At 30.6% G+C, this 26,290-nt stretch overlaps 1 protein-coding gene across 6 annotated transcripts in view; it reads left to right on the plus strand.

Annotated features, from left to right (window-relative positions):
- Positions 1–25,151, plus strand: part of LOC129906170 (kinase D-interacting substrate of 220 kDa) — a 106,549-nt gene extending 81,398 nt beyond the window's left edge. For 5 of the 6 annotated variants that reach the window (XM_055981844.1, XM_055981842.1, XM_055981839.1 and 2 more), the window contains exons 2-13: positions 8,724–8,858; positions 8,923–9,120; positions 11,307–13,265; positions 13,322–13,958; positions 14,024–14,189; positions 14,249–14,427; positions 14,487–14,728; positions 14,868–15,038; positions 15,104–15,307; positions 17,875–17,983; positions 24,650–24,889; positions 24,960–25,151. In XM_055981844.1, coding sequence (XP_055837819.1) covers positions 8,748–8,858; positions 8,923–9,120; positions 11,307–13,265; positions 13,322–13,958; positions 14,024–14,189; positions 14,249–14,427; positions 14,487–14,728; positions 14,868–15,038; positions 15,104–15,307; positions 17,875–17,983; positions 24,650–24,889; positions 24,960–25,126 — 4,383 coding nt within the window. In that variant the 5' untranslated portion in view covers positions 8,724–8,747 and the 3' untranslated portion in view covers positions 25,127–25,151. Of the gene's footprint in view, positions 1–8,723; positions 8,859–8,922; positions 9,121–11,306; positions 13,266–13,321; positions 13,959–14,023; positions 14,190–14,248; positions 14,428–14,486; positions 14,729–14,867; positions 15,039–15,103; positions 15,308–17,874; positions 17,984–18,181; positions 18,554–24,649; positions 24,890–24,959 lie in introns of those variants that run through there. The other variant, XM_055981840.1, reaches the window with a different exon arrangement.
- Positions 25,152–26,290: the final 1,139 nt, after the last annotated feature.

Here is a 26,290-nt window from a genome sequence, read left to right on the forward strand (position 1 = left end):
TCCAAACCACTTAAGCGGTTTGCTTCAAACTTAGTTAAGGGAAAATGTAGAAGGAAAATGTATTTTTAGGATCAGAATTAAGTTACTTGTCATATGACCAAAATGAAAAATGTTTTTTTTTTTTTTTAACGATTTTGACTAAAAATAATTGTGTATTTTGGTACATAAAACGAAATATTTTTTTTTTAAATCGTTATTAACTGTACCTGCAATAGAACGATTTTTAAATTAGTTAAAAATCAAGAAAAATTTCTAAAAATATATTGGATTTTTTTTTTGAAAATGGAGAACTTTCTTGAAATTTTGTCAATTTTTTTTTTTGAGAAATTTTTGAATATTTGTATATTAACCCTTTCGAATTCAAGCTATGAAAACCAATATTAAAAAATGTTTTTTTTTCAGTATCATCGTGTCAAAAACATCACAACTAAGAAATATGAATAGCAAAAAGCTATTTTCTAAAATAATAAAAAGCAAAAATAATGTGTTATTCTCTTACTGCCTACGACCACCAAAAAAAAGTCGGACAACTGCTACTTCTTCTTAGCCAAAAAAAAAAACACTTTCTGGATTAACATTTTTTACATTTTTTTTTTCAAAATTATGACCATATATAAAAAAAAAATTTTTGGCGAAAAAAAAGAAAAAAATGTGAATTTCATCCCTTTTTCGATAAACAAAAATTAAAGGTATGATATTTGACTAACTTTTTGTAATAATCCAGTAACTAGGCATTATTATCATTCAATTTACGACTTTTTAAAAATATGTTACATGAGAGTAACGCTGGGTCCGAAAGGGTTAGCAGAAGTATTTTTTGAAGGTTTGAATGAACATTAACAACTTGTGTGTGTTATTTTTTTTACCAAGTTCATAGCCTGGCGTTATATAAAGCTATTTCACGGGGACCAACCCGATCATCAGACTCCTTGAGTGCGTGCTAAGTCGCTTTTGTTCAATTAATTTTGAAAATTGCCCAATCGAGGTATTTTTTACTGCTTCAACAATTTTGAAAAGAAAAATTTGAAAAAAAATTTTGATCCATTTTCAAACAATTGATTTTTCAAAAAAAAAAAAAATGAAATATTTAAAAAAATCCAAAAATCACTTGTTTACAAACTTTTATAAATATTAACATAAATGTTACTAAAACGTTTTTGTATAATTTGTATAAAAATCTCTGTTGAAATTGGTTTCGTCGCATAGGTATCTACTATAAAGTCGGACATGTCGGTTCTAGATTATATTTAAATTCGATTTATTTATTTATTATAATTATTGCAAAATCATTTGAGCGTGGCACTGCTGTCTGCCTGATTAAAAAAGAATCCCAAACTTTTAATTTTGTCACAAGCAAATATGTTCTTAACCAACAACTAAAAAAAGGTGCGCATACGCCACAGTGACCGCTGAAGTTTAAAATGTTGGTTCTGTTAAAAAAGTAACCAAGTTTTACCCAATTATTTGTTCGAATTTAGGTTCATCTCAAAAGAGTATTTGAAAAATACTCAATTGCATCTAAGTTCTTAAAAAAATACTTCTTTTGTGAAAATTTTTAAATAGAAAAGGATGCTTTTGTCGAACTTATTGCAAAAAAGTGGTAAAATAATACGTTGTCAGAAAAATTAAACCATATTCAACTGTGAAATGGTAAAATGGGGTTTCTGTTTTTTTTTTCTCAAAGACATTGGAAATATTCATTCTTCCTTTATCTGAAATGAAGCCACCTGCTTAAAAAGTATTTGAACTTGAAATATTTCAAAACAAACAAAAAAATATTAAAATCTTATCAGAATTACCTATCAGTTTTAAAATGTTTTCTTGACATTTCTTTCGGCGACTTGTCATTTTAATTGCAATAAGACTATAGGTAATAAATAAGTTATAATTAAAAAAGAAAAAAAGATGAAGATTGACATAAAATGTCAAATACTGTCATATATCTCACATTAAGTGGCTTATTTTTTCCTTCTAATTATACGTGTCAATAATAAGCTAGCTTAAAAAGTACGATAAACAATGATAAGATATATTAATAAAAAATAGGATAACAAACATTAAGAATGGTTAAGTAAAACTTTGACCTGTTGTTTTATCTGAAAAACAATATTTTCACAAATAGTCCAGCGCATTTATGATGATCATAAATGGGCGACCCAGCAGTTTGTACCACCCCCAAATTTTTTTTTGCTCTTTCGATAGAGCATTGGCTGAATATCATTACCCTGATTTTTCGCACTCGCGAAATTCACCTTTCGGTCGCCATCTTGGATTTTAGTTTTTGTCGAATATCTCGATTTCTATTAACCCTACATAAAAGTTGTGTTTACAAGTAACGTAGGCAATTGAATTTCGCGTCTTTTATCTTAAGAACATTTTTTCGATATTCTGAATATTAAAAAAGTTACAATCCAAAAAAAGTAAAAAAAAACCGAAAAAATGACAATTTTAAAGTTTTATCAAAATCATGAAAAAACGTTCCGAGAAAAGATTATTAACCTTAAAATTCTCTACAACTCCGCTATACGACTTTTTTTGTATCGCTATAATTAATAAGGTTGTTAATACTTTTTTGTTAAAAAAATACCCCTTTTTTACGAAATGAAGTGACTTAAATATAAAAAAAATTGCAGGTTCTGAATTTTCTCTTGTAACATAATGCTATAAAATACTAACTAATCATTTAAAATTCAAGATTTGGTAAAAAAAAATTTAAGAAAAAAGTAAAGATAAAAAACACAAACAAAAAAGACCATTTTTAACACAAAAAAAAAGTATTGATAACTTTTGTATTTACAGCGATAGAAAAAAAGTTGTATAGCAGAGTTGTAGGGAATTTTATGTTGTATAATCTTTTCTCGGAACGTTTTTTCATAATTTTGATAAAAAGTGCTCAAAACTTGAAAATATTCATTTTTGTCGGTTTTTTTTTTACTTTTTTGTGTACACAACTTTTATGTAGGATAAATAGAAATCGAGATATTCAACAAAAACTAAAATCCAAGATCGCGGCCGAAAGGTGAATTTCGCGAGTGCGAAAAATCAGGGCAATGATATTCAGCCAATGGATAAATCCATGACCCTTTAAATATTGCTTAGCAAGTTTTCTTTGATTAAAAGATTTAGGAAATTCAGTTATTATGATCAACAAAATCGTATAGTTTAAAATCTAAAATATTCATCACTAGTTTCAATAAAAAAAATCTGCAATTCTTTGTAGCTTAAACTCTAAAACTCCGCATAATCCCTTCAAATGTCTTGTTATCGCATTTAATTTAGGTTGGTTTATTTATTATTTACCCACTAGAGTGCGCCAACGGTAATGATTAATGAATGCATAAACATTATAAAAACAAAATGTAAACAAACACAAACTGTCAAGAAAAAGCTATATCATAAATTCAATATGTGACATATATTGCATCACCATCATTTTCAATACCTCCTTCGAGTTAGTATATCAAATTGTGGATAATGGATTAATCAAGATATAACTTGACATCAATTTACATTAAACGAAAAAATTAATTTTTATCGTTCAATTAGTAATTAAATGAGCTCGCAAACGAGGGAGTAGTTAGTTTCTGTTTTTTTTTTTTATGAAAATCAATCAAAATTGCATGACATAAACTAATCTTCAGTTGACAATTTCTGTCGTCTCTGCATGATTGTTGATGGTTTATCAACAAATAGAAGTCAATGTCAATTTAGAATTTGATAATCATAATTTTTATTTTAAATGATGATTTAATGGATGGGAGGAACTTAAAGTATTTGGGGAATGTGTGAAATGTGATTGACTGTAAATCCACAAATAAGTTTAAGACTTTATCTATTTTCTTATTTTAAGAAGTACACAAAAAAAAAAAAAAAAAAAAATAGAGAACAAAAATTTCCTGAAAAATTTGTCTTCCTTCAAATATTGGCAACTAGAATGGCTTTCTAAACTCCTCTTTGAATTTGTTCCTGTTGAGGACAATTTTTCTAATGATTTTATCAAGAACTGTATTGTTTTTGTTTGTTAAAGGATAACTTGATGCGACGCACAAAAATAAAATAAATTTCTAGGAAAAGGATTCTTTTGAGATACCCACTCGATAAACTTTCCTCATTATTTTGAATCTTTAAATCTTTATATCTTGTTAAAGATGACTTCAATAACAAATGTAGGAAAATCTTTTTTGTATAGAATGAAAAAACAAAATTTTTAATACAGTTGTTGTAATTGAAAATGATAAAATAAAATGTAAAACCCCGATTTTTGACCAATTTATTATAATTATCACTTTTTTTTTTTTTTTTTTTCCAACCAAACTAATAGCATCATCAAAAGGTTGTTATTAGATGTGTAATAGGCGAAGGGAGGTACTAAAGGGAAGAAAGTATACCCGCAAAAGTTGTTTTATTAATTTTAGGTTTTGTTTGCTTTTTTAATACAGTTGACGTCTAACGAAAATTTGATTGGAAAAAAAAATTATAATTATAAAATAAACAAAAAAAAATATGAACATTTTAATTTTTAATTTAATGTATGGGTACATCGGTACATAGTTCAGTTCGTGGGTAAGAAACCACAAGCATTTGAGGTTTTGTCAACTGACTCATTTGAATCTGCACCAATCTTTTCGATTTCAAAAAAGAAGGTTCAATGTTGAACTCATCGGACAATTTTACAAAATTTTTTAACATACCTATGTACATTTTGTTGCAGTTTTTGTTTTAGATATTTTGAATCTTTCTTTCACCTTTCGTTAAGTACAGGAAAGTTACAGTATCTTACAGATCTGTACAGATCTTATAAAAGGTTTTATTAAAAAAGCTTTGACAGCACAAAAAAAGTGTTTCTTTTACTATTCACAGAATTTTGAAATATAAAAGTTTGAAGTACAGAATTTTACAAAAGGGATTCTGAATTTGGTAAAGTTTTTTTTGGTACCTACAGAAAAAAGCTACAACGCTTAATTCCTTATAAAATAAAAGTTTCGTTACAACAAGAAAATTTTGTAAAACGCGAACAAAACCACAGAACATAAACTAAAATAAATTTTTACAATCTTTTAATCTTTCTTTTTAAATCCAAAAAGTTTTTTTTTTTTATTTTTATTTTTGTACGTTTACATATCGTCGGCGTAAAGCAAAATTGTTCTAAATCCACTTTTTTACCGAAAATGAGTTAATGATGCAGTTTTACTAATTTGAGAATGCTCTTTCAGAATTTGAAAACCGCTTTTGTCAAAAAAATTTCATTCCGCAGATAATATAATTTAATGAGACATAGAACAATAAAAACAGGGAAAAGTAGCCTTTTGAAAATGAGCCCGAGTATTCTTGATTGTTCTAAGTCCCATCATATTTTGTTCAAAGTCCACTTTTAATTTAAGGAAAAAACGTACTTGTATAGGAATTGTTCTATGTCCAATTTTGGGTTTTAGTTTTAAAATATATTTAAAAATAGTATGCACCCACTAATGAGGTAAACTTGTATATTTCATTCAAGAGAAAAGAACAAACTTTATAAAAAAATATAACTTGAATGGCAAACGAGCAGAAAATTGTCGCTTTAAACCAATTTGAAACTTAAAAATCGTCCCCTGTAAAATTTGCTTTTTGTGAATTAGAACAATTTTGCTTTACGGCGACGATATGTACAAAAAAAATTAATTGAAATCAGTAATGGCACTTACAAGAAAGTCACAAATCAAAATACCATTAATAACGGTCCAAAAAAATATATTTTTAAATTTTAAATAAAGGATCTTATTTGCCTCATTAGATGTAATTTTGAATTAAAAATCGTTAAAGCGGTTTTTAAGAAAAAACAATCTTTTCATTTTGATCATTTGGCGAGTACCGTTAATTTTGGTCCTTAAAATATTCCAATTTTCCATCAACCAAAACCCTTTTCTGACAAGTTTGAAGCAAATCGCCTCAGCGTTTTGGGCTGAAGCTTGAGATAGAGATACCGACTGAATTGCGGCATCTCTTTTTTTTTGCCGAATTCTTATCATTTATAAATTTATAGAATTTATACTTGCTAATAACTATGGAGTTTGGTATAGCACAATTATTTTGATCTTTCCAAAATTGGAGCTAAAAGGAATCAAACTCAGTCCGTAAGGAATCAAACTCAAACATTTGGCGATTCCTTAAATTTTTTACTTATGTCGTTTTCGATTGGAATCACTCAAGGATTCACTCATTCTGAAATCCAATAAAATAGTTTGAATTGCTTCCACTCAATTCAATTTTTTTTCTGTTTGTGTTTGTTTTTCTGTGAAATTTAAAATGTCAAATATGGCATAAGACTTGAAAAATAATTAATATGTGAAGAAAATAGTAACTAATATTCAACAAATTAATCGGGAATTCGTTTTGCAAAATATTTTAAAAGCTTAATTTATTAGTTTGAAAATAAATAAACAAATTAATTTCAGAAAACGAAAAAAATTTGAATGAAAAATAATAATAAACAATGATTGAGTGTATCTTTGACATGTGAGTATTCATGTATTAGTGCTTCTTGATTTGATTCTGATTTGAAATCAAGAAGAGAATTTCTCTTCTGAGAAGCGTTCTGGCTGTCATTTTCATGCCAATAAAACGGTTTCAGAAGTCTTCTGAATGATTCCGGACGCTTCCGGAGAGCCAATCGAAAACGACATTACTTATTAGAAAATCGAACTTATCTAGCCACTTGAGTGCTTATTAGAGTGACCGCAAGAAATCGATTTTCGAAATTTGGTCGGGGGAACCCCATAAAATGTTCCGCCTTTGCAGATTTTTAGATAGCCAAAATTTCAGCTCGATTGGATAACTCTAAATGGTGCCGACACTCGCTCAAAGTATCAAAAATCTCTGTTTTTTCACTGTTTTTCGAAGAAAATTAGCTCTAGCTCCCAAACAGATCGGGTTATTTTCACTTTTTATATATTTAATTAAAGGTAGTGTTGCTACACATAATTCAGATGCTAAATTTGTTTAGTTTTACCAAAAAAAAAAATTTTGTCATCAATTTAAATTTTCAGTACTTACCTCAAAAAGAGCTTAAGTGCAAACTCGATTTAAAATGAAACTTTTTTTTAAACTGTTTTATTTAAAAAAACGAAACATTTAACAGAATTCTAAGGCTGTGTGTGAATTGCGTTAAATAGTTAACACTGTGTAAAATTTTTGACACTATTGAGGTGAACAAAAAAATTTCAGCTGTATGGCTTATTGTTTAATATTTTTCTCTGCCTCTTTTCTGCTATGAAACTCCTTTTTAATAAAAAAAAAAAAAAAAACAAAACAAAACCATCTGCAAAAAAAATTTAACTCAAATTTAACCAGGTCCCAGAGCCCAATAAATTTTTAACAGCTGAAAATTTTTTATTCACCTCAACAGTGTCAAATATTTTACACTATGTGAACTATTTTACGCAATTCACACACGGCCTAAAAAACAAAAAAAAAATAACATCGTGTTACATTTCTTATACATAATTAATGAAGTAAATACTAAAAAAATTTAATCAACAGATTTACAAAGTAGTTTTGGAAGCATCAGGATACAATTTTCGGCACTCACTGACTACTTGAAGTACATATTGTTTTTGTTCCTCATCTTTAGTTAAAAGGTTATTAAAATCCGTTATTAATTTGACTCCTCTTTCTGTGATGTCATTTACGACTTTAAGTGATTGCACTTTTTTAAAGCCTTCTTTAAAATGCGGGTTTTCGGGCCAAAGATTTGGAGGTTCTTTGAGAAAACTTGTGTCTATTTTCAATCGGCTGAAAAAGTTCAATGTTCAAATTCGACAAAAAATTTTTTCTATGGGAGTTGCGGTCACTCTAGTGCTTATAATTCAAATTATCAAACTTTTAATTTTCTACATCTAACTTTCAATAAATTTACTTTACAAAGTCCCTTTAAAATCTAGACTTAGGACACAAATTCATTAAATATTGGTGTTAGTATTAGTTTTTGTCGTTTCATATTTCCGAAAACACATTCGATACAGACTGAGAATTTGTAGTTTTTATTTTATTTATATCTTCAAGTTGTATAATATTCATAAGCACCATCTATCAATGTTGGTGTATATATAATTACCGTCTAAAAGCTTACGCCCCAGTAGACGTCATAAGAATCACAAGTTAAACAATTACAAACTATTTGGAGAATGCCAGACGTAGACAAGACGTATGCATATAATGTCAATGACTCAACCATTTTCTGTACCAGGTTTGATATTCAGCAAACGTCTTTGATGAATGTTTATTTTTTTTTTATTGTTGTTTGTTCTTTGCCTACCCTACCTATAATTACCTACTTTTGTTTTTGATTATTCAACATTCTGTTTTATCAGCATTTTCCGCAATATAGTATTAGTAAGTATATGATATACGCAGTTTTTTTACCCTACCCATCATGCACAAACCCCCTCTACCAACTTCAAACTGATAGTTCCTAAACATTTCTTGACTAAACTTTGAATGGTTTTCGCTAATTTTTTGATGATATTCTTTTTGTTTGAATTTTTGAACTAACCAGAATCTCATTGTGTGCCCTTTTTATATCCAATTTGAATGTAACACAAAAATAACAGAGTGTCGAAGTTAAAATTAACCTTTTTTTAACCTTTTTTCCAAAACGTAAAGAACTTAAATAAAAATAACTTACTTTTTGAAATGAAACTATAAATTATAATAATTCAATTTCAATTTATGTATCTTTTTTATAGAACCTTAATCGATACGGTGATTCTATGGGTTCATTAGGACACAGAGCACTACTGCAGTATATTGACTCAAATGATCTGTCAGGACTTAAATCGGTTTTAGATAACCGTCATCTGGCCATTGATGATCGAGACGAGGTATGTACATAATTTGGTTTATAAATCAGATTTTGATATAAAATTATTTTGGATTTATTTTTAGAATGGAACCACAGTACTTATGGTTGTAGCTGGACGTGGTCTTGCTCCGTTTGTTCGAGAGTTCATTGCTCGTGGAGCTGATGTACAAGCGGAGGATGCTGATAATTGGACGGCATTATTGTGTGCAGCCAAGAGTGGTCATTTAGATATTGTACAAATATTATTGGATAATGGAGCTGACATTGAACACAGGGATATGGTGAGTTTAAACAATATGTTATTGTGACTTTTTCTAATTTTGAGAGTTTTAACATAATTTATGAAAATATCTAATTCAAGTCCACAAAAAAATTATGTTTTTTACCTTTGACAAGAACCAACTAATTTGTGTATTTTTATTTTCTGAATCCAATTCTGGATTTCTTTTTACCCATACACTCAAAAATGTTTGAGTTAATTCCAAAAATTCAACGCAGATAGTAAGACGTGAAATCAATTTTGTATGTAATGGTCATAAACCTCTAAAGGCACCGCATTTGGACATTTTTTCAAATGGCCTTTGCCTTTTGTAATTTTAAAATATTCGCCCATCCATATACTTCTTTAGGGAAATGAAATTTGAAGGTGCCAAATGAACCAAATATATTTCGGTCTAGACTCTACCTAGATCAAACAACTTCTTACTTCAGCAATTGTTTTTTTTCTGACATTTTCACGCAGAAGGCAGATTTACTTGCGCATCGCTCCCGATCCCTTTATTGGTTTGAATCATCTTTTTCTTCTTAATTTATTGATTTGAATACTCTATCTTATTTTCAACTTGCCCGCGAGATCCAACGGGATGCCAAATCTAGCCAAAACGTTATTCTTTGCATACTTTCAACACGAAAATGCAAGAGCTTTTAAAGTTATTTATTAACTTTGTTCCTCCTGCTAGAATTTACTTGAACTGTGTTTCCTGGAACTCTATTTGTTGCCAAACAAATATCAGCTGAACGGAAAATTTTACGTTTGAAATAGTTCTGGGTGTCAATCCTGCGTCTTATAAATTATAAAATGTTAATTAAGTCCAATAACCACCCTCTGGATGTTTAGAAAATATGAGACCGCAAACTTTGCCTCACCGCTCAGCCCTTTACCTACCTTGCTGCTTTGTTTTCCAAATTTATTTACTCTTACGTTATCGATCCGAATAAAACACAGATTTATCGGGCAAGTTTGTCGAGGTTTATACTATCCGTCTTCTTCTGTAGCTGTAAAGCTCGTCATTAAGCCTTCTCCTTCATTTTCCATTGCTACACATTGAACAAAACAGTTCTCGAAAAAAAACTGAGCATAATTTTGTTCATACTTCCTCATAAAGAAGAACTGGAATGATTTTAAATCATATAATTACAGGCCCTTTTTTATTCTTTGACAGGGCGATTAACTGTAAAGACCTTTTCTTTTCTTTCTTTATCGACCCAAATTTGACACCTATAAATTTGGGATTTAGGAAAAAAATAACTTTAACTCATTTAGAACCTTACCCGTTTTCCCTACTTCTTTTTCTATATTAACTTATGTCATTTGATAATATATTATCCGCTTTTAATAAACCAATAATATTTTTTTTTAAATCAACAAAGAGCTTGTTTTGATCCTGCAGACAAGAAATCCACACTGTCATCAATTGTTCAATTTGTAACTAGGTAACACAAAAGAGTCGAACAAATGCAGAGGGCGCTGTTCTGAACTTTTTCTTTCGTTCTAAAAGAATAGTTACCTAATCCCTATTATCGGGCAAACTCTTCTCTTGTCCGATCAAATACAACGAAAGCCTTTTATTTTCCAAATAGAATTTTGTGCTCTACCTCTTACTGTCTAATAATATTATAAAATTCATATGTATTTTTTCTTTATTTATTATATCAGAACCTTCCCACTATTATGGCATAATATATTTCAAAATAACAAGATGATGTAGTATCATGCAAATTCTGTCAACACCAGAGCATAATTATTGTGCTCTTTCAGGAGTTGTACTTTTTGTGTCTCCAGCATAAAATTTTATCATCAATCCAGTGCCATAGCTATGCACCTTCATTTGAACTTATCTGCTTTGAGTCCTTTCAACTTGTTGTTGATCCCGAAAGCCGTTTCGTATTATGAAAGGATAAGCATGAGTCGGAATTTTTAGCTTGCTGCTGTATCTAGCGACTATAAAATCAAATCCACCCTCTTTTCCATACTTATCTTCAAATTCTCCATTGTAAACCTTATCTTTGGACTTAAGGTAGAAATGATCGTCTTATCGAGAAAGATTGACAATGTATTTTTGAGAAGGATATTCAAAATTTATTCCAACAGCTGCATGCTCTGTGTTTTTCAAAACTCTCAGTAGGATATGAAAACATTAAAAAACAGTACTCATTCAATAACAAACAATTTGTTTTTTTTTTCCAGGGTGGCTGGACAGCCCTTATGTGGGCGTCTTACCGCGGCCACACGGACATTGTACAACTTCTGCTTGAGAAAAATGCCGATGTCAATGCCCACGGCAACTATCACCTTGGCCCATTACTATGGGCAGCTGGACGAGGACACAAGGAAATTGTCGAAATGCTTGTCCAACGCGGAGCAAAAGTCAATGTCGGTGATAAATATGGAACAACGGCCTTAGTATGGGCCTGTCGCAAGGGTAACGCTGAAGTAGTAGAAATTCTACTGAAAGCTGGCGCCAATGTTGATACAGCTGGCATGTACTCATGGACGCCACTTTTAGTTGCCACTTCGGCTGGTCACACTGATTGTGTGTCAGCACTGCTTGAAAAGAAACCCAATGTAAATGCTCTGGATAAAGATGGTATGACAGCGCTTGCAATAGCGAGCAGAGAAGGCCTGCAGGACATTGTGAGTTCTCTAATTGGAACAGGAGCATATATAAATATTCAAGATCGTGTTGGCGATACACCACTTATTCATGCAGTGAAAGGAGGTCATCGAGGAGTTGTTGAGGCTCTGCTTAAAAAGCATGCCGATGTAGATATACAGGGTAAAGACCGAAAGACTGCTTTATACACAGCTGTTGAGAAGGGGCACACGCAAATCGTGAAAATGCTTCTCTCTTCGAATGGTGATCTGGAATTGGCTACAAAAGATGGTGATACAGCTCTACTCAGAGCTGTTCGTAATCGGAACCTAGATATGGTACAAATGTTACTCGATCGAAAGGCTAAAGTAACGGCAAGTGATAAGAGGGGAGATACCTGCCTTCATATAGCAATGCGGGCTCGTTCTAAGGCAATTGTTGAAGCTCTCCTGCGTAATCCAAAGAACAGCCAACTTTTGTATAGGGCTAATAAAGCTGGCGAAACCCCCTATGCCATTGATACACTTCATCAAAAAACCATTCTTGGTCAAGTATTCGGTGCTCGTCGTTTAAACACAAACGAAGACTCCGAAGGAATGCTCGGCTATGAATTATACTCATCGGCGTTAGCTGATGTCCTCAGTGAACCTACCCTAACCACTCCTATTACAGTTGGTCTCTATGCCAAATGGGGAAGTGGCAAGAGTTTCTTGCTGAATAAACTCCGAGAGGAAATGAATAACTTTGCCCATCAATGGGCAGAACCCCCGGTTAGTGCAAGTGGTCTGCTGTTCCTAGTTTGCCTGCATCTTGCTTTAGTTTTAGGCACTATTGTTGGCTTGTCCACTTGGTCTGGTGTGTGGGGAGCAGGAGCAGGGTTAACATTTATGGTTGTGGTATATCTAATTGCTGCCGGCATTAGATATGCAAATCACAGAATGGACATGTATTGGGCATTCTCCATACATCATGGAATAGTCAAACGAATCGGGAGACTTAGATTGATACTTCAAGTTGCATTTTGTCATCCACCTGGAGCGCAAAGTGATGCACAAGCGAAACCTGTAAGATTTCATTTTGCCGAAGCAAGTAGTGCATCGCCAACGGGAGAGGGCGCTGTAGCCCAAATGCTATCGAATCTATTCGATGCCATTGAAATACACTATGGATGGCTAGCAACTCGTTTATATCGTGCCTTCCAGCCTAGAGCAATAAAAGTTTCGGCCGGCTGGCGGTGGCGCCGTATGTGTTGTGTGCCAATTGTCCTGGTTTTTGAACTGGGTCTTTTGACCTTCATCGCTGGGGTATGTCTGGTGATTTCATACTTTTCGTATTATGCCGAGGTAGACCGTGAAAGCGTCCGAATGTCAATTTTTGTGATAGCCGCCATCTTGATTACCGTTGTTTGTACAAATTTGCATGTCCTAGCAAAAGCATTTGGTTCGTTATTTGTCTCTCAAGGAAGACACTTGAGAAAATCTGTGCGACACAATGAAGGAGCACCTCTATCGGCTCTTGGAACAGAAGTCGCCCTAATGACTGATATGGTGAAGGTAAGCTTATGTCAGTTTTAGTCTTGTTCAATAATAATAATTTTTTTTACTTTTAGTGCCTTGATGCCTTTACAAACCAACAAAGCCGACTTGTAGGCGTTATAGACGCTCTAGATTCATGTGATACCGAACGCATTCTATCTGTATTGAATGCCGTTCAAACCCTACTTTCTGCCCCAAATCGTCCATTTGTATTGTTAATTGCCGTCGATCCACATGTTATTGCCAAAGCTGCTGAGGCTAATAGTCGTCGATTATTTACCGAGGGTGGAATTGGTGGTCATGATTTCCTTCGAAATCTTGTCCATCTTCCTGTTTATTTACAAAATTCCGGATTACGTAAGGTTCAACGAGCACAAATGACTGCTTTGCTCTTCAAACGGAACTATGCTGATTTCCAATCAGATGAACCAACTTTGGGACATTCGGTGTCGGCTCGACGTTTGTCAAATGCATCGGAAATAATGTCCAGTCAGGAGAAACTTCGAGCTCCGTTGAATCCTAATCGTGGTGGCAATAAGAAATTACGCCTATCGGAGTCTGTAGCCAGTTCGATTGGTTCGAATCTGCATCGTATGGGACAGAATCCACAGGGTGTTCTGGATATGTCGAAAATTATGTTAACTGACGATTACTTTAGTGATGTAAATCCGAGAAGTATGCGAAGATTAATGAATGTGATCTATATAACAGGTAAAATGGAACAAAACAATAAATTTGAAGAAAGTTTGACGGTTTTCTCTTTGTTTTAATTTAAGTTCGACTTTTGAAAGCATTCCAAATAGATTTTAGTTGGTATCGTTTAAGTTCATGGATTAACCTAACTGAACAATGGCCTTTGCGTGCAAGTATGATTGTCCTGCAACATGATTATGCTATGGATTCGCTAGACGATTCTGTTTCATTGCAAAGTGTCTATGAAAAGTAAGTTAACCTTCCATAAAAAATAATAAGTAATTTAACATTCATTGTTTCAATTTTAGGGTTCGTCCAAAATTAGGATGCCTTCGTGAAGCAGCACCACTGCTTGAGCTTGATCGTGATGAGCGTAAGCTCGATGCCTTTTTGCAACTACACAAATCTGATTTGTTAGTTGCTGACCTTAGAATATTTCTTCCATTTACAATTAATCTAGATCCGTATTTGAGAAAAGTATTAAAAGGTTAGTTTTAAATCCTTTTTCTCAAATCAAGATATTTCTTAATATTATTTATCCAACAGAGGATCAACAAGCTATTGAAGATGAAGGAGCTATTGTTATTCAATCAAAACCAAATATACCACCGCCAATTCGCATCCCACAGTCACAACAACATTATATGGCACCGCCTTATGCACCCTATCAAGTATTCCAAAATGAAGCGATGTACAATCCAAATGTGATACATCCCCAAAGTGGAACAATGTCTGAGGTCCGAACTCCAGTTAGTCCTGCAGCATATTCTCCAATCGATTCGTTCCCAGTAAGTTGATAGAAAATAATATTAAACTAGTTCAGGTTTTTAAGACCTGAGTACGATTGTCATGATTCTTTTTTAAAACCTCAGAATTTTGAAGCGTACCACCTTTTCTTAATGTTTTCATTCTCTTTTCAAATCTTAGGAAGATATTTTACAAATCAATCTCTCAGAACTGTCTGTGGATGGTGTTGTGGGTCTGTTGGAACGTATTGAAGATTTAAAACCAGCCTTGCCAAAGTTAGCTCCAGTTTTAAAAGAGAATTCTATCTCAGGCAGAGTTCTTAAACACTGTGATATAAATGATTTAAAATCGGTAAAATTAATTAACATAATCTCAAACTTTAAAAACCCTATAATGTATTAAATTTTCTTTAACAGGTATTAGGTCTTTCATTTGGTCATTGGGAATTGTTTCGATTATTAATCACAACATTACGTGATTGTGAAAAAATGCAAAGAAAAATTAAGATTACACCAGCCATAACCACCGATAATATTAAGGAAACACCTGAAATGCACACTCTTGCCCCAACTGCACCGCATTCCCGAAAGAATTCCAGTACAAGCCACATGGAAAAACAGGTAGACTTAAATTTTTATTACAACATCATTGAAAGCTCTTCCAATTCGTTATGAATTTTAGAGGGGCTCCTATATTTGAATAAAAAGAACACACATATTCGAATAGAAAAAACATTCATTGATTCAAATTTTCAATGCCTTGCAATGTTACTTTATGTTATCACTTCATAATTAAAGACAATTTTGTTTGTTTTTGTTTTTCTCAAAAAAAAAAAAAAAAAAAAACAATTGATCACAAAAACGCAGCTTAAAGTTCATGATTACGAATATATCCAGGTAAAACCAAAGAACTTATTTAGTTTTCAATAATATATTTAATATTCTTCTTAAACTATATTGTTGAAAAATTTAATTTTTATCTCTGGTGATGAATTGATGTAAATTATTGTTTTTTTTCGCTATTTTCTAATTGATGTTGTAAATTTTATTTTTACCTTTTAATGACTTTATTGTTGGAATAGGTGTTTTGTTTAACAATTTAGGAGGAATAAACAAGAAAAGTGTTTCGATAATATTGTGAATACTATATTAATGTTCAAACAAACATAAATAATTTGGATATTTTGGTTTGAAAAACTTTGCTCAGGTTTTCGAGGTACATATTATGAAAATAAGATCTTAATACGGGACCTTCAAAAACGCCGCACATTTTTTTCAATTTTTTGACGTTTTAAAGAATACATTAGAAAAATGTCATTCCAACAAAGTTAATTATGATTAAATCGCTTACGCTATAGTTTTGTAGTATTTTTTGTCCAAAAATGACAACTTTTTAAGAATTTTTATTCTATTTTTCAATTTTTCTCTTAATATGGATGCATTTTAGGTTGGAGATATACTTTGTAATATTAACGATACATTTACATTTCTGAAAATGAACAAAATATGTACTTTATATTTCAATATTAGCCGTGTTTTATTGGTACTCAGTATTTTACTAAGTAAACATTTTATGCTGCAAACAACAAAAAACGATAACTTTTATTTATTTTTTATAATCCTATATTGTTGAAGGGTCAAAAATGTATAAGTCTATAAAAACAGTTTCTCTGTAAACCAACAAATACAAAACATTTGTTTATCCTCAGCAATCATTTGTTGTTGTTTCCCGTGTAAAATTTTACTGAGCTAAGTACTGAGTTACCAATAAAACACGGCTATTGTCAATAGTAAACATCAAACTAATAAGCTATAGAAATGAATCAACATTAGTCAACAAGGTGTTTGTAATACAGATCAATTTATACTTTTCTAAAAGTTTTGGGTTTACTGCAGTCAGCTCTGAGACATCAAATATTTATAAGGTTTTGGAACCATCTTCTTTCTTGCCAATCGTCGTTTAGCATGTTATAATATTTATTTGACCATATAATCTTGTCTATTGATGGTATGGCTTCTTTCTTTAGCATGTGTTTGCATAAAGCGTTTTGTATTCGTGAGGTACAAAGTTTCAACAAGGGAACTTTCAGCTCCTTTCCCTGAAATTCTATTTATTTGTTTACCTGATGCAAATTCATTTTCCTTGTTACTTCCAAATACTTGTTGTGGGCTCTACTTTTATTATGTCGTAAGGGTACCCCTTGAACTAAATGTTGGGGGGTATTTTTGTATATTTAAACTTCTTTAAATGTATTTACTTCACTTGTGCAATGTACTTATTTTGTTTTCAAAATATATTAATACATATATTGTAATAATAGAAGAAGTATATTGTCATTGTAAAATAATATATTCAATATTGTTTGTTGGTAATGAATGACCAATTGCTGCTAAGTCGTTATATGTATGTAGCAAAAAGTAGTAGAAAACTCGTTTATGAAACATTGGACACATTTTGTTTATTTTGTTTGTTGCATAAGACAATTTGACATGAGTAAGAATAAGGATTAGTATTTGTGTAAAAATATTTGTTATACGATTCTTTGCGGTAATAATAGTGCAACGGGTATCTTGAATTAAGTTAACCTAGAGTAAAATAGTAGTACAGTTTTCTACTTTTCGAAGTTAGAGAACTCCTTTAGTAAGAAATATTTTGTATTTCATTTATACATGCAATTTTGAAATAAGCATTTGCAAAAGTTATAGTTAGTTTAAGATTTAAAAAGTTAAGGGTTTAATATAGCTGAGTTCCTAATTAAAGAAATTCTTGCCATTTCGACTTTTTAGTTTTCAATTATATGTATGTTCAAATTTTGTCACATTTTTCTTAAAAATTATTCCTATATCGATTTTTACATTCATGAACTCGATAGAAATTTGTAGTTTTTGATAAAACTAGAATATAGTTTGATTTGACACTATGTTGTAGTTCTCATACAGCTCATTGTTCACATCAAACGACGTTCTCATTTTACTTCAACCAATAAGCCCGCTTCATTCAAATATTTTATTATTTTATCATTTTCTGCATTTAAATGTATTTTCCATTTATATGTATTTTTTATTTAAAAAAAAAACTCTTGTAGCTTATACAATCAAATTATTTTGAAAACAGTTTCCATTTCATTTTCCTAGATCGTTTCTTTTTGCAAATTCAAAAAATCTAATAAATATTAAATATATTTCAGGTTACTCTTGAAGAGCAAATGATTTGTGGTGCCTTGCAAACTTTAAACGAAGAAGCCTTCGAAGATGTTGCCAGCAGTGAAAGACCAAGTCCCACCGGCCTACCAACAGGTGAGATGTTAGCTCAACTGCAATTAGCACCAATTCGAGAGTCATCTGAATTCGGTTCACCCTGTGATGATGGCCAATTTCTAAATCACAATAATATGAATCATCATCCCCATCATCACATCCATCCGCACTCGCCTCTAATTAATGATTTTAATAATTATTCTTTGCATTTTAATAATAATCATGGTGGTAGTACAGTGTCCCTAGCTAATGTGGGTGGTCACATTAATAATGGGCAATTTAAAGAAATCGACATGTATCAAGTGCGTCATAGTTTGGTTGGTGATTCAAGTACGACTGCATCTGTGCAGCTTTTAGCAGCCGCACAGAGGGCCGCCAACTATGACGAAGAGCAAAGAAGAAATATTACTACCACAGTTCCAACTGTGGTTGTTATACCAAATATTGATGCTAATGGAGTTGATGACACAAAATTGTAGGATAAAAAATTAAATAATTTTTTTTTTTTTAGATAAATATTCAACTAATTGTAAATATACAACAATATAATGTAGTAGTGTGTAGAGACTAATTATGGTGGAAGAACAATATGTATGGGTTATTTTCTTATTTGGTGTTTCAATGTGTTTTGTAGAAAGTATTATTCTTGGTTTGTCATAAGTCTGTTACCTATTTAAGAAATAAAAATGTATATTTGTCACTCTTCCTTGAAAGTATGTATAGCAGAAAATTAAGTTAAATCCTTAGACACAATTTGAAAATTCGGAAACGTAATTTTGTTTTAAACTTTAAAATAATCTCAAATCCAGTTTTATTAGCAATTTTGTTTAAAAGACTGAGATTTTCAATTTGAATTCAGACTTTTTTTGAAGATGGCGGCCATACCCTATTTTAAAAATTTTTTGACTTATCAACTAAACCTAAATAAGAAAAATATTACGAACAACTCCACTAAGTTTCAGCTTAAAAAAAATATTTCTGAAATTGAAAAATTATTACGTAAAATTTTTCATATTTCAAATCATAAACAATTGCAATTGCATTCTAATGTAAATATACATCTAAGTGTAAAATATACATTTTACTAATAACACTGTGTGACAATGGCGTTATCGTTTGGTCGTACGAACCTTCCTGCAATAGTGCCGAATTAAATCGTAAGTTTGGTTCTAAATGAAGACAATCGATTCGGGCTTCAAAGACTGAATCGATATCTGACGTACATAATTCAAATTTTAATTCTGAACGTTAATTTTTTGAATAATTTTTGTTTGATTTATGGAGTAAATTTGTTTTGGCTTGTTAAAGTAAATTAAAAAAATAAATAAAATGGTTAGACAAACATAAATAAGCAAGCAACTCCATTTGCAAGCTCCCCAAAATAAGCAAAATTAAGAAACGAACAGGTGTGTTCGAAAGTAATTCAAGAGTTATCTTGAATTACTTAGCTTGTAAGATTATATAAATATAAAGTTAAACGAAGAATAAAGACACTTAGAAAATTACAGTCCACTAGAGTAATTGAGTTATTTACACTTAAAGAAAGTGTAATTAAATATTACTTTTGCATTCATCATAATGACCGGTGTCTATTGAGGATTTTCTATAACAAATACGATACAGCTCTTTGAGGCTACTATTTGTGAATCCTTGTTTTTATGTAAAATCAGCTATTGCCCCAAATCAACATAATATGGTTTTACTAAAGGCCGTTGTCCTGGACTTTTCAAAGGAATCAACCGAAATTTGCATTGGCTCGAAAATAAGTAAGAAACAGTTTGCTTGCGCATAGAATTTTTCCAAGTAAACCAAGAGTACCTACTGGAATTGAGTGAAAGCTCTATTACGTGGCTTCAATCTTATTTATTAAATAATGAATCCTACTCGGTGCTTTTAAATGGTTGTCCATTCTGGAATACCACAAGGCAGACATTAAAGGTCCGTCTTGAAATATTCAAACTGTCTCATTGGTGTAGGTGATGTTAGAATCTTCAAAACAATTTCAAACATTACCACTTCTTGGTTGGATTGAGAGAGAGTCACTACAGTTTCAGATTCTTTATTTTTGCACTTTGTCTTAAAGGGCCTAGGCTGGGAACTGCGAACGATTTTCTCCTTTAAATGCCAAGTTCAATTTATTTAATCTTTTTAATAATAAATCTTTTAGAAGGGGTTTGTGTATGGCTTTTTCACACTTGCAGGGAAGCTGCCTGTGTAATCAATTATTTATATTGAAGGTTTTTGAATGAAAAACAACTTGTGTGTGTTTCCACCAAGTTCATAGACTGGAGTAATAGCTATTTCACGGTGACCAAGTTGTCTGGCCGAAGACTTAATTTCTCAATGAAATTTGTTAATTTCTCATACCGAATCGGGTAGTTCTGAACAGTTCTAAAAATTACATTGCAAAAATGCTATGAATAAAATAGATACCTAAAATTTATATAAATTCAAGAATTTCAAAAATAAAAGGATTTAACCTCGGAATTAATGCTACTAGGCTGAAAAGTTTTGTGAGGAGTGTTTTGTGCACAGATTGCGTGGGATAAATAAACAAAATCTTCATAATGATTTTGAATCCTTGAATTCCCTTCAATTTTCTAAGTATTTTTCTTTTAGTCGCCATTTTTTCGTGTGCTTAGTCTAATTACAAAAAAATGGAAACCTAGCTTGGCGTGAAATCTTCAAAAACTTAGACTTGTTTAGATACTTTGAATATGGCATAAAAAGAAGTTGTGATTTTTCCTTTGATATAGTATTTATTTTGCTTAAAATACCTTTATAAAGCAAATAAGAGTCCAGTTAAAACTTATTGAAACACCAAATTCCAAATAAATATCGTTTTATTCAAATAAATCAAAAAGAGACAAAATAAAAATGGTTTAAAACAGATATCAAATCTACATAATCATTAGGTTAAGAATTATTTGTTAACATAAAACAGTATTGATGAAGTTGTTCTTTTACTTAAAAGAAAAACACAAAACATACATATTTTATAAAAAGTTAGGTAAAAAAGAAAGAAAATTGATCTTAGAGGCTTTGTTTAAACACATTCCTATCATTGGTGGTATCAATATATTGTCTCGCAAAAAAATAAAATTATTTGGTTTTGATACATGTACCTACTTAGTTTATTATACATATTTATATAAATTTGTAAATAACGTACTTATTTATGTGGTGGCTTTCTAGTTAAAATAAAAAAACCTACAAAATAACGATGTAAATCACACACACACTGGTACCTTAACAATTTTTTTTAAAGCCAAAGTTTAATTGGAAAAGAAAAAAAATGATAAAGGTCACGATATAACTTCGCAATGGTTTTGTTTTCCTTTCAGTATTATTTGCTTATATATGCATTTATTTTTAATGTTATTAAAAAATTAAAAAAAAAAAAATTGTAAAAAAAAAAACAAACTAACAGGGAGATAAAAAAAACTAACAATTACTTATGTTAAAATTATATAATTTCCTATTGGCTAAAGTATTGATAAAATGCAATTCTTAGCGTTTGACGTTTAGATTTGTATGCATAATATCTGTTTTCCTACTTATTGTTTTTAAAATTTAAAATAAAAAAAAAGTTATCTGTATAAAAAAATATATTGAAAAATAATAAAAGCATGAGCTTGTTAACAAATATACCAAAATTATTATTGAATAACATTAAAAAAAAAACAAACAAAATTTTATTAAAAAAATAAACATTAATAATAAAAATATATTTGCAATTTCGCAGCGAAACAAGAGTGGCGTTTTATTTTTAGCAATTACATATATTCTTATAATTTTCAAAAAAAAAAAAAAAATAAATAAATAAATATTGTGACTGCTATAGTGCTAAGGTTTTGGTGTGCGATCTAAGCTACATATATGAACAATATTGCATGTGCCTTGGGTATTGATTGTGTCTTTTGTTTTTGGGAATTTATGTGTGGTGTTTTATTTTCATGGTGTAATTTTATATAATTATGTAGTTAACATAATATTGTTTTTAAGTTGTATAAAATGTATGTATTTATAAAATAGTATAAAACGTTAGCCGAGTTTTTTTTCTCATACCCAGTAGCTAGAGATATGCATTTGTAAAAGAAGACGACAAAAGATTTTATAACTAAAGATTTTGAAAGTTATTCTACCCGAATCTGAATGAAAACTTTTGGGGAATAGTGTTCGGAGAAGGGTTTCCAATCAAAAAGCTTCCAAAAAATTTGCTCCTTCCCATTTTTTCATCATTGTTACATAAAAGGAAACAAAATTAAAGCGACAAAAATAAAAATTATATTCTGGGAATTTTTCGATTGAGAGTCCTTTTCACGAATACAATTCCCCGGAAGTTTTCATTCAGAATAGGGCTGAATTGTTAGTTTATATCAAATAAATCCCTGGAGTTCAATTTACTTTAAAAGTACAAAAATTACCGATTAGTACCTGTATGCAGTTTTATTTGATATATTAAGGTGTATTTTTAGAAAAAAAATTTTCAAAATCGTTAGAGCCGTTTTTTAAAAAAACTAATTTTTTATAAATGATTTTTTGGAAAAAAAAGTTTTAGAATAAAATTTGTATGCCATTTTGTAGAAATCACAAATCAACATTTAAAAACAAAATTTCAAACAAATACAATGTACCGTTTACGAAAATTTGATTTTTCAAAAAAAAAATTTCAAAATTTTTTTAAAAATCCAAAAATTATTATTTTCAAAACTTTATTTTTGGCTTATATTAAATATATATAAATGCTTTTTAACAAAAAGTTTCGTTGAAATCGAATTAGTAGTGTACTTTAAAAGTACAAAAAATACCGATTATTACCTGTTTATTGCATTCAAAAATAAAAAAAAAATGATTCGAAGGATTAAATTTCTGTAATTTTTTATCAAATAAAGTGAAGCGTAATGTCAAAAAATTAAACCTCTAATTTATTTTATTAGTACAAAGTTTGAAGTAAAAAAAAGAATGCCTCAATATCTTAATTTTTTTTTTTCATTATAGATTAGAATTTAGCCCAAACTAATTGTTAAAAATTTGTAACTTATTTTGTTTAATTACACTATGCAAGTCAAAATCTTTGACAAGTGCGCTGTTGATTGTTTCCCCCTATTTCGGACCTGAGAAATCGATTGGCAACATTAGTTTTTGGATTTATCGGTACGACTTCGAACAAAATTTTTTTCGGAAGTTTTTTTTTAATATATTTAAGCATTTTGCCTGGTTTAAATTCATTTTTCTTGTTTATATTGCTATTTTTTCTGCTCAAACATTATTTACTACCTTCATAAACTACTGGCTTTCTGAAAATGTATATTTTAGTGACGAATGTGTTGCCGTTGTGTTTTAATACATTTTTTTTTACATTTGAAGCCGATTTGTGAGAAAATTGCTTCTACCGCCTAAACGATTTATTCTTATCTTTCACTCCAATAAAATTTTTTTCTGTAAATAATCTAAATAACCCTCATACATACATCATTTTATTTATGAAATAAAAAAAAAATTTTTGAAAAAAAAAATGTATTTTTAGTTTAAAAAGTAAAACGGCAACACCGGCAATTTTTAACGCCTAGATTTTAAAGTATTTTTCATTACCGACTTTTAAGAACAGAAATTATCAAAATTGCATCTGTAATTAGCTTTAGTTACTCCACTGAAACATAATAAAACAGTAACAATGCAAAAAAATCAAAATTTTTTGAATTTTTTCAACAAAAACTTGCTAAATTGTTATATAAATTGCATAAAATTGTTTATTTGTCTTTATGCTGGTAGTAAATAACGATTAAGCTGAATAAATATCAATCTAAACAAGAAAAATGACTTTAAACCGGACAAAACTTCCGAAAAAAATTTTGTTCGAAGTCGTACCGATAAATCGAAAAACTAATAGTGCCAATCAATTTCTCAGATCCGAAATAGGTTGAAACAGCCAACAGCGCACTTGTCTCAAATTTTTTTCTAAAATAAGGCTTAGTTTCCGAGTTAAATAAAAAAAAAAAAAAATCCAACCAGTGACAAGGAATCATATTCAGCAACAAATGAACAAATTTTGTTCCATTCAATAGACTTACGAGTATAATGCTCTCTTAAAACTAAAAAAAAAAAACTAAATTAGAGATTTTATTTAAACCGCACTGCACGAATGTGGTATTTAAAAGCCAGTTTAAAAGATAAAACTTAATGCACCGAATTTAAAGAAATCAATCAGAATTGGAGAGTAAAAACGTTGGGAGTTGGCATCAAGCTTCCTGAGAACTGATTTGTTTTACAAAGGCATTCATCCTTGAGAGAGTTCGACAACAATTTTACTCTCAAATGAGCACCACCTTAATGTAAAAAAAACGTATTCAAAATTTTTGGAAAATTTTAGTTTAAAAAATCGGATCAAAAAAGCTTGCTAGTTTTGTTTTTCTTAAATTTATTAATATTTTAAATTGCAATTCAAAATTAAGCAATTTGTTATCTTTTTCAAGGATTAATATTTTTTAGCTTAAGAATATTTTTAAGTTTCATTTGGTGATGGACTTTATCTTAAAATTTTGGAATTTTGCCTGCCTTACTTCTTGCTTAATTTCAACATTTAAAAAAGCAACAGTTTAAAAGCTTGAACCGAGCACAGGAGACTTTTAATTGGTTATTTGCAAAAGAAACAAAAAGAACTTTATCCTTGGTTGCATAAACTTAAATCAATCTCTCCCACAGATGTAGACCTACAAACAGGATTTTTCCAAACATCTTCTGCATTCTCTACTCCACCATCGCCGCTAATTCAACGTCGTGATTCGATATTGAAGCAATCAACATCATTTACTGGTGGAGCTCCAACAAAGACTGACAAGCGTGTCTCAATCAAACAGGGAAACAATAATCTGCCACACATCGAATATGTTTCGGAAAAACAAACATTACCCTTGGAACGAAAAAGTAGTAAACTTCCCTCAGGTACTATTAATTTAAATCTTTCTTATAATTTAAAACCTTATAACGTTTTTTTTTTTTTATTTTGTTTAAGGTCGACCTGCATCATTGGTTATAACAAAGAATGAAAAAGTAGCTCAGTTTAAACTGGTTCGTTCATCGTCGATCGATTATGAAGATATCGAAGGACAGACTGTGAATAAAGCTGATCAGCCTGAAGATGAATCAGCGCCTTTAGTATTTACCGTGAATAAGAAATAGTTAAATTTTAAGTTTAAAAAGAAAAGAAATATATATTTTAGTAAGATTTATTAAAGTATAGCACAAAAATACAGTCATTTGTCCAATTTAAGATGTTCATTAAAAAAGGTTGTTATAAAACTTAAAAACACAAATAAAAAGAAACAAATATTTAATTTATTAAAAATCGGAATTGTTAAATTTTTTACTTTTTAAAAATATTTTGAATAAGCAAATGCTTTACAGAAAACACCCACAATATTGGGTAGATACTATAAATTTATTGAAGATGATTGCCTTTCTTTCCAGGAACGATTTTGAAAGTCAGAACAATAAGTTCATGAATTGTTATGACTTGTATCGACACAAAACTCCTCCGAAAGGATTCGGGGATAAATGAAAAACAAAACATGAATCCGTTTACAACGCAATCCATGAGATACAACAAACACAAAACACTGATAAAAATGATTCAAAAACTTTGCTCAAAATCAGCGCAAAAATTGAAATTACTATCAGTAATCACCTTTTTAAATCGATTGTCATCATGTCCTAAAGCTTGATGCATTTGAAAATTTTAGGATAGGTGGGCTATGAAAATGAGTTTTGCAAAACTATTTGGACCTTAAACTTGGACATGGACCAAAGCCAAACAGGCATGATCCTGGTACCTTTTAAATGCTGGATGTTTGCAAGACATTTTTTTCGTAAAAAGTGTAAGATTTATACCCTTTACCATACATATTAGCAAATTAGAGATAATTTTATTCACGAAAAAACGACATACATAGAAACTCGCTCTGAATTCCAAAAATATCAAAATTATCATGTCATATGGAAGAAGTGCGAAAATAACAAAGAGCAGAGGGAACTCCGAAGTTACGTTTCTAATTTAACATAAATTGGCGCTCCTAGAACAAGTGTTTTTTGTTTATCCTTTTACTAAAAATGACTTATTTACTTAATAAAGGTGATTATCTTCTAAACAGGGTTGCAAAAAGCTCACATTTCAGCTCAGCTCAAATTTGAGCTAGCTCACTTTTGAGCTGGGTACCATAGAAAGTGAGCTGAGCTGAAAGTGAGCTGAGCTGAAAGTGAGCTGAGCTGATGGTTGAGCTGAGCTGTCGGTGAGCTGAGCTGTTGGGTGAGCTGAGCTGTCGGTGAGCTGAGCTGAGCTGAGCTGTT

The sequence above is a fragment of the Episyrphus balteatus genome, chromosome 1 (assembly GCF_945859705.1).
Source record: "Episyrphus balteatus chromosome 1, idEpiBalt1.1, whole genome shotgun sequence".
Lineage (NCBI taxonomy): Eukaryota > Metazoa > Arthropoda > Insecta > Diptera > Syrphidae > Episyrphus > Episyrphus balteatus.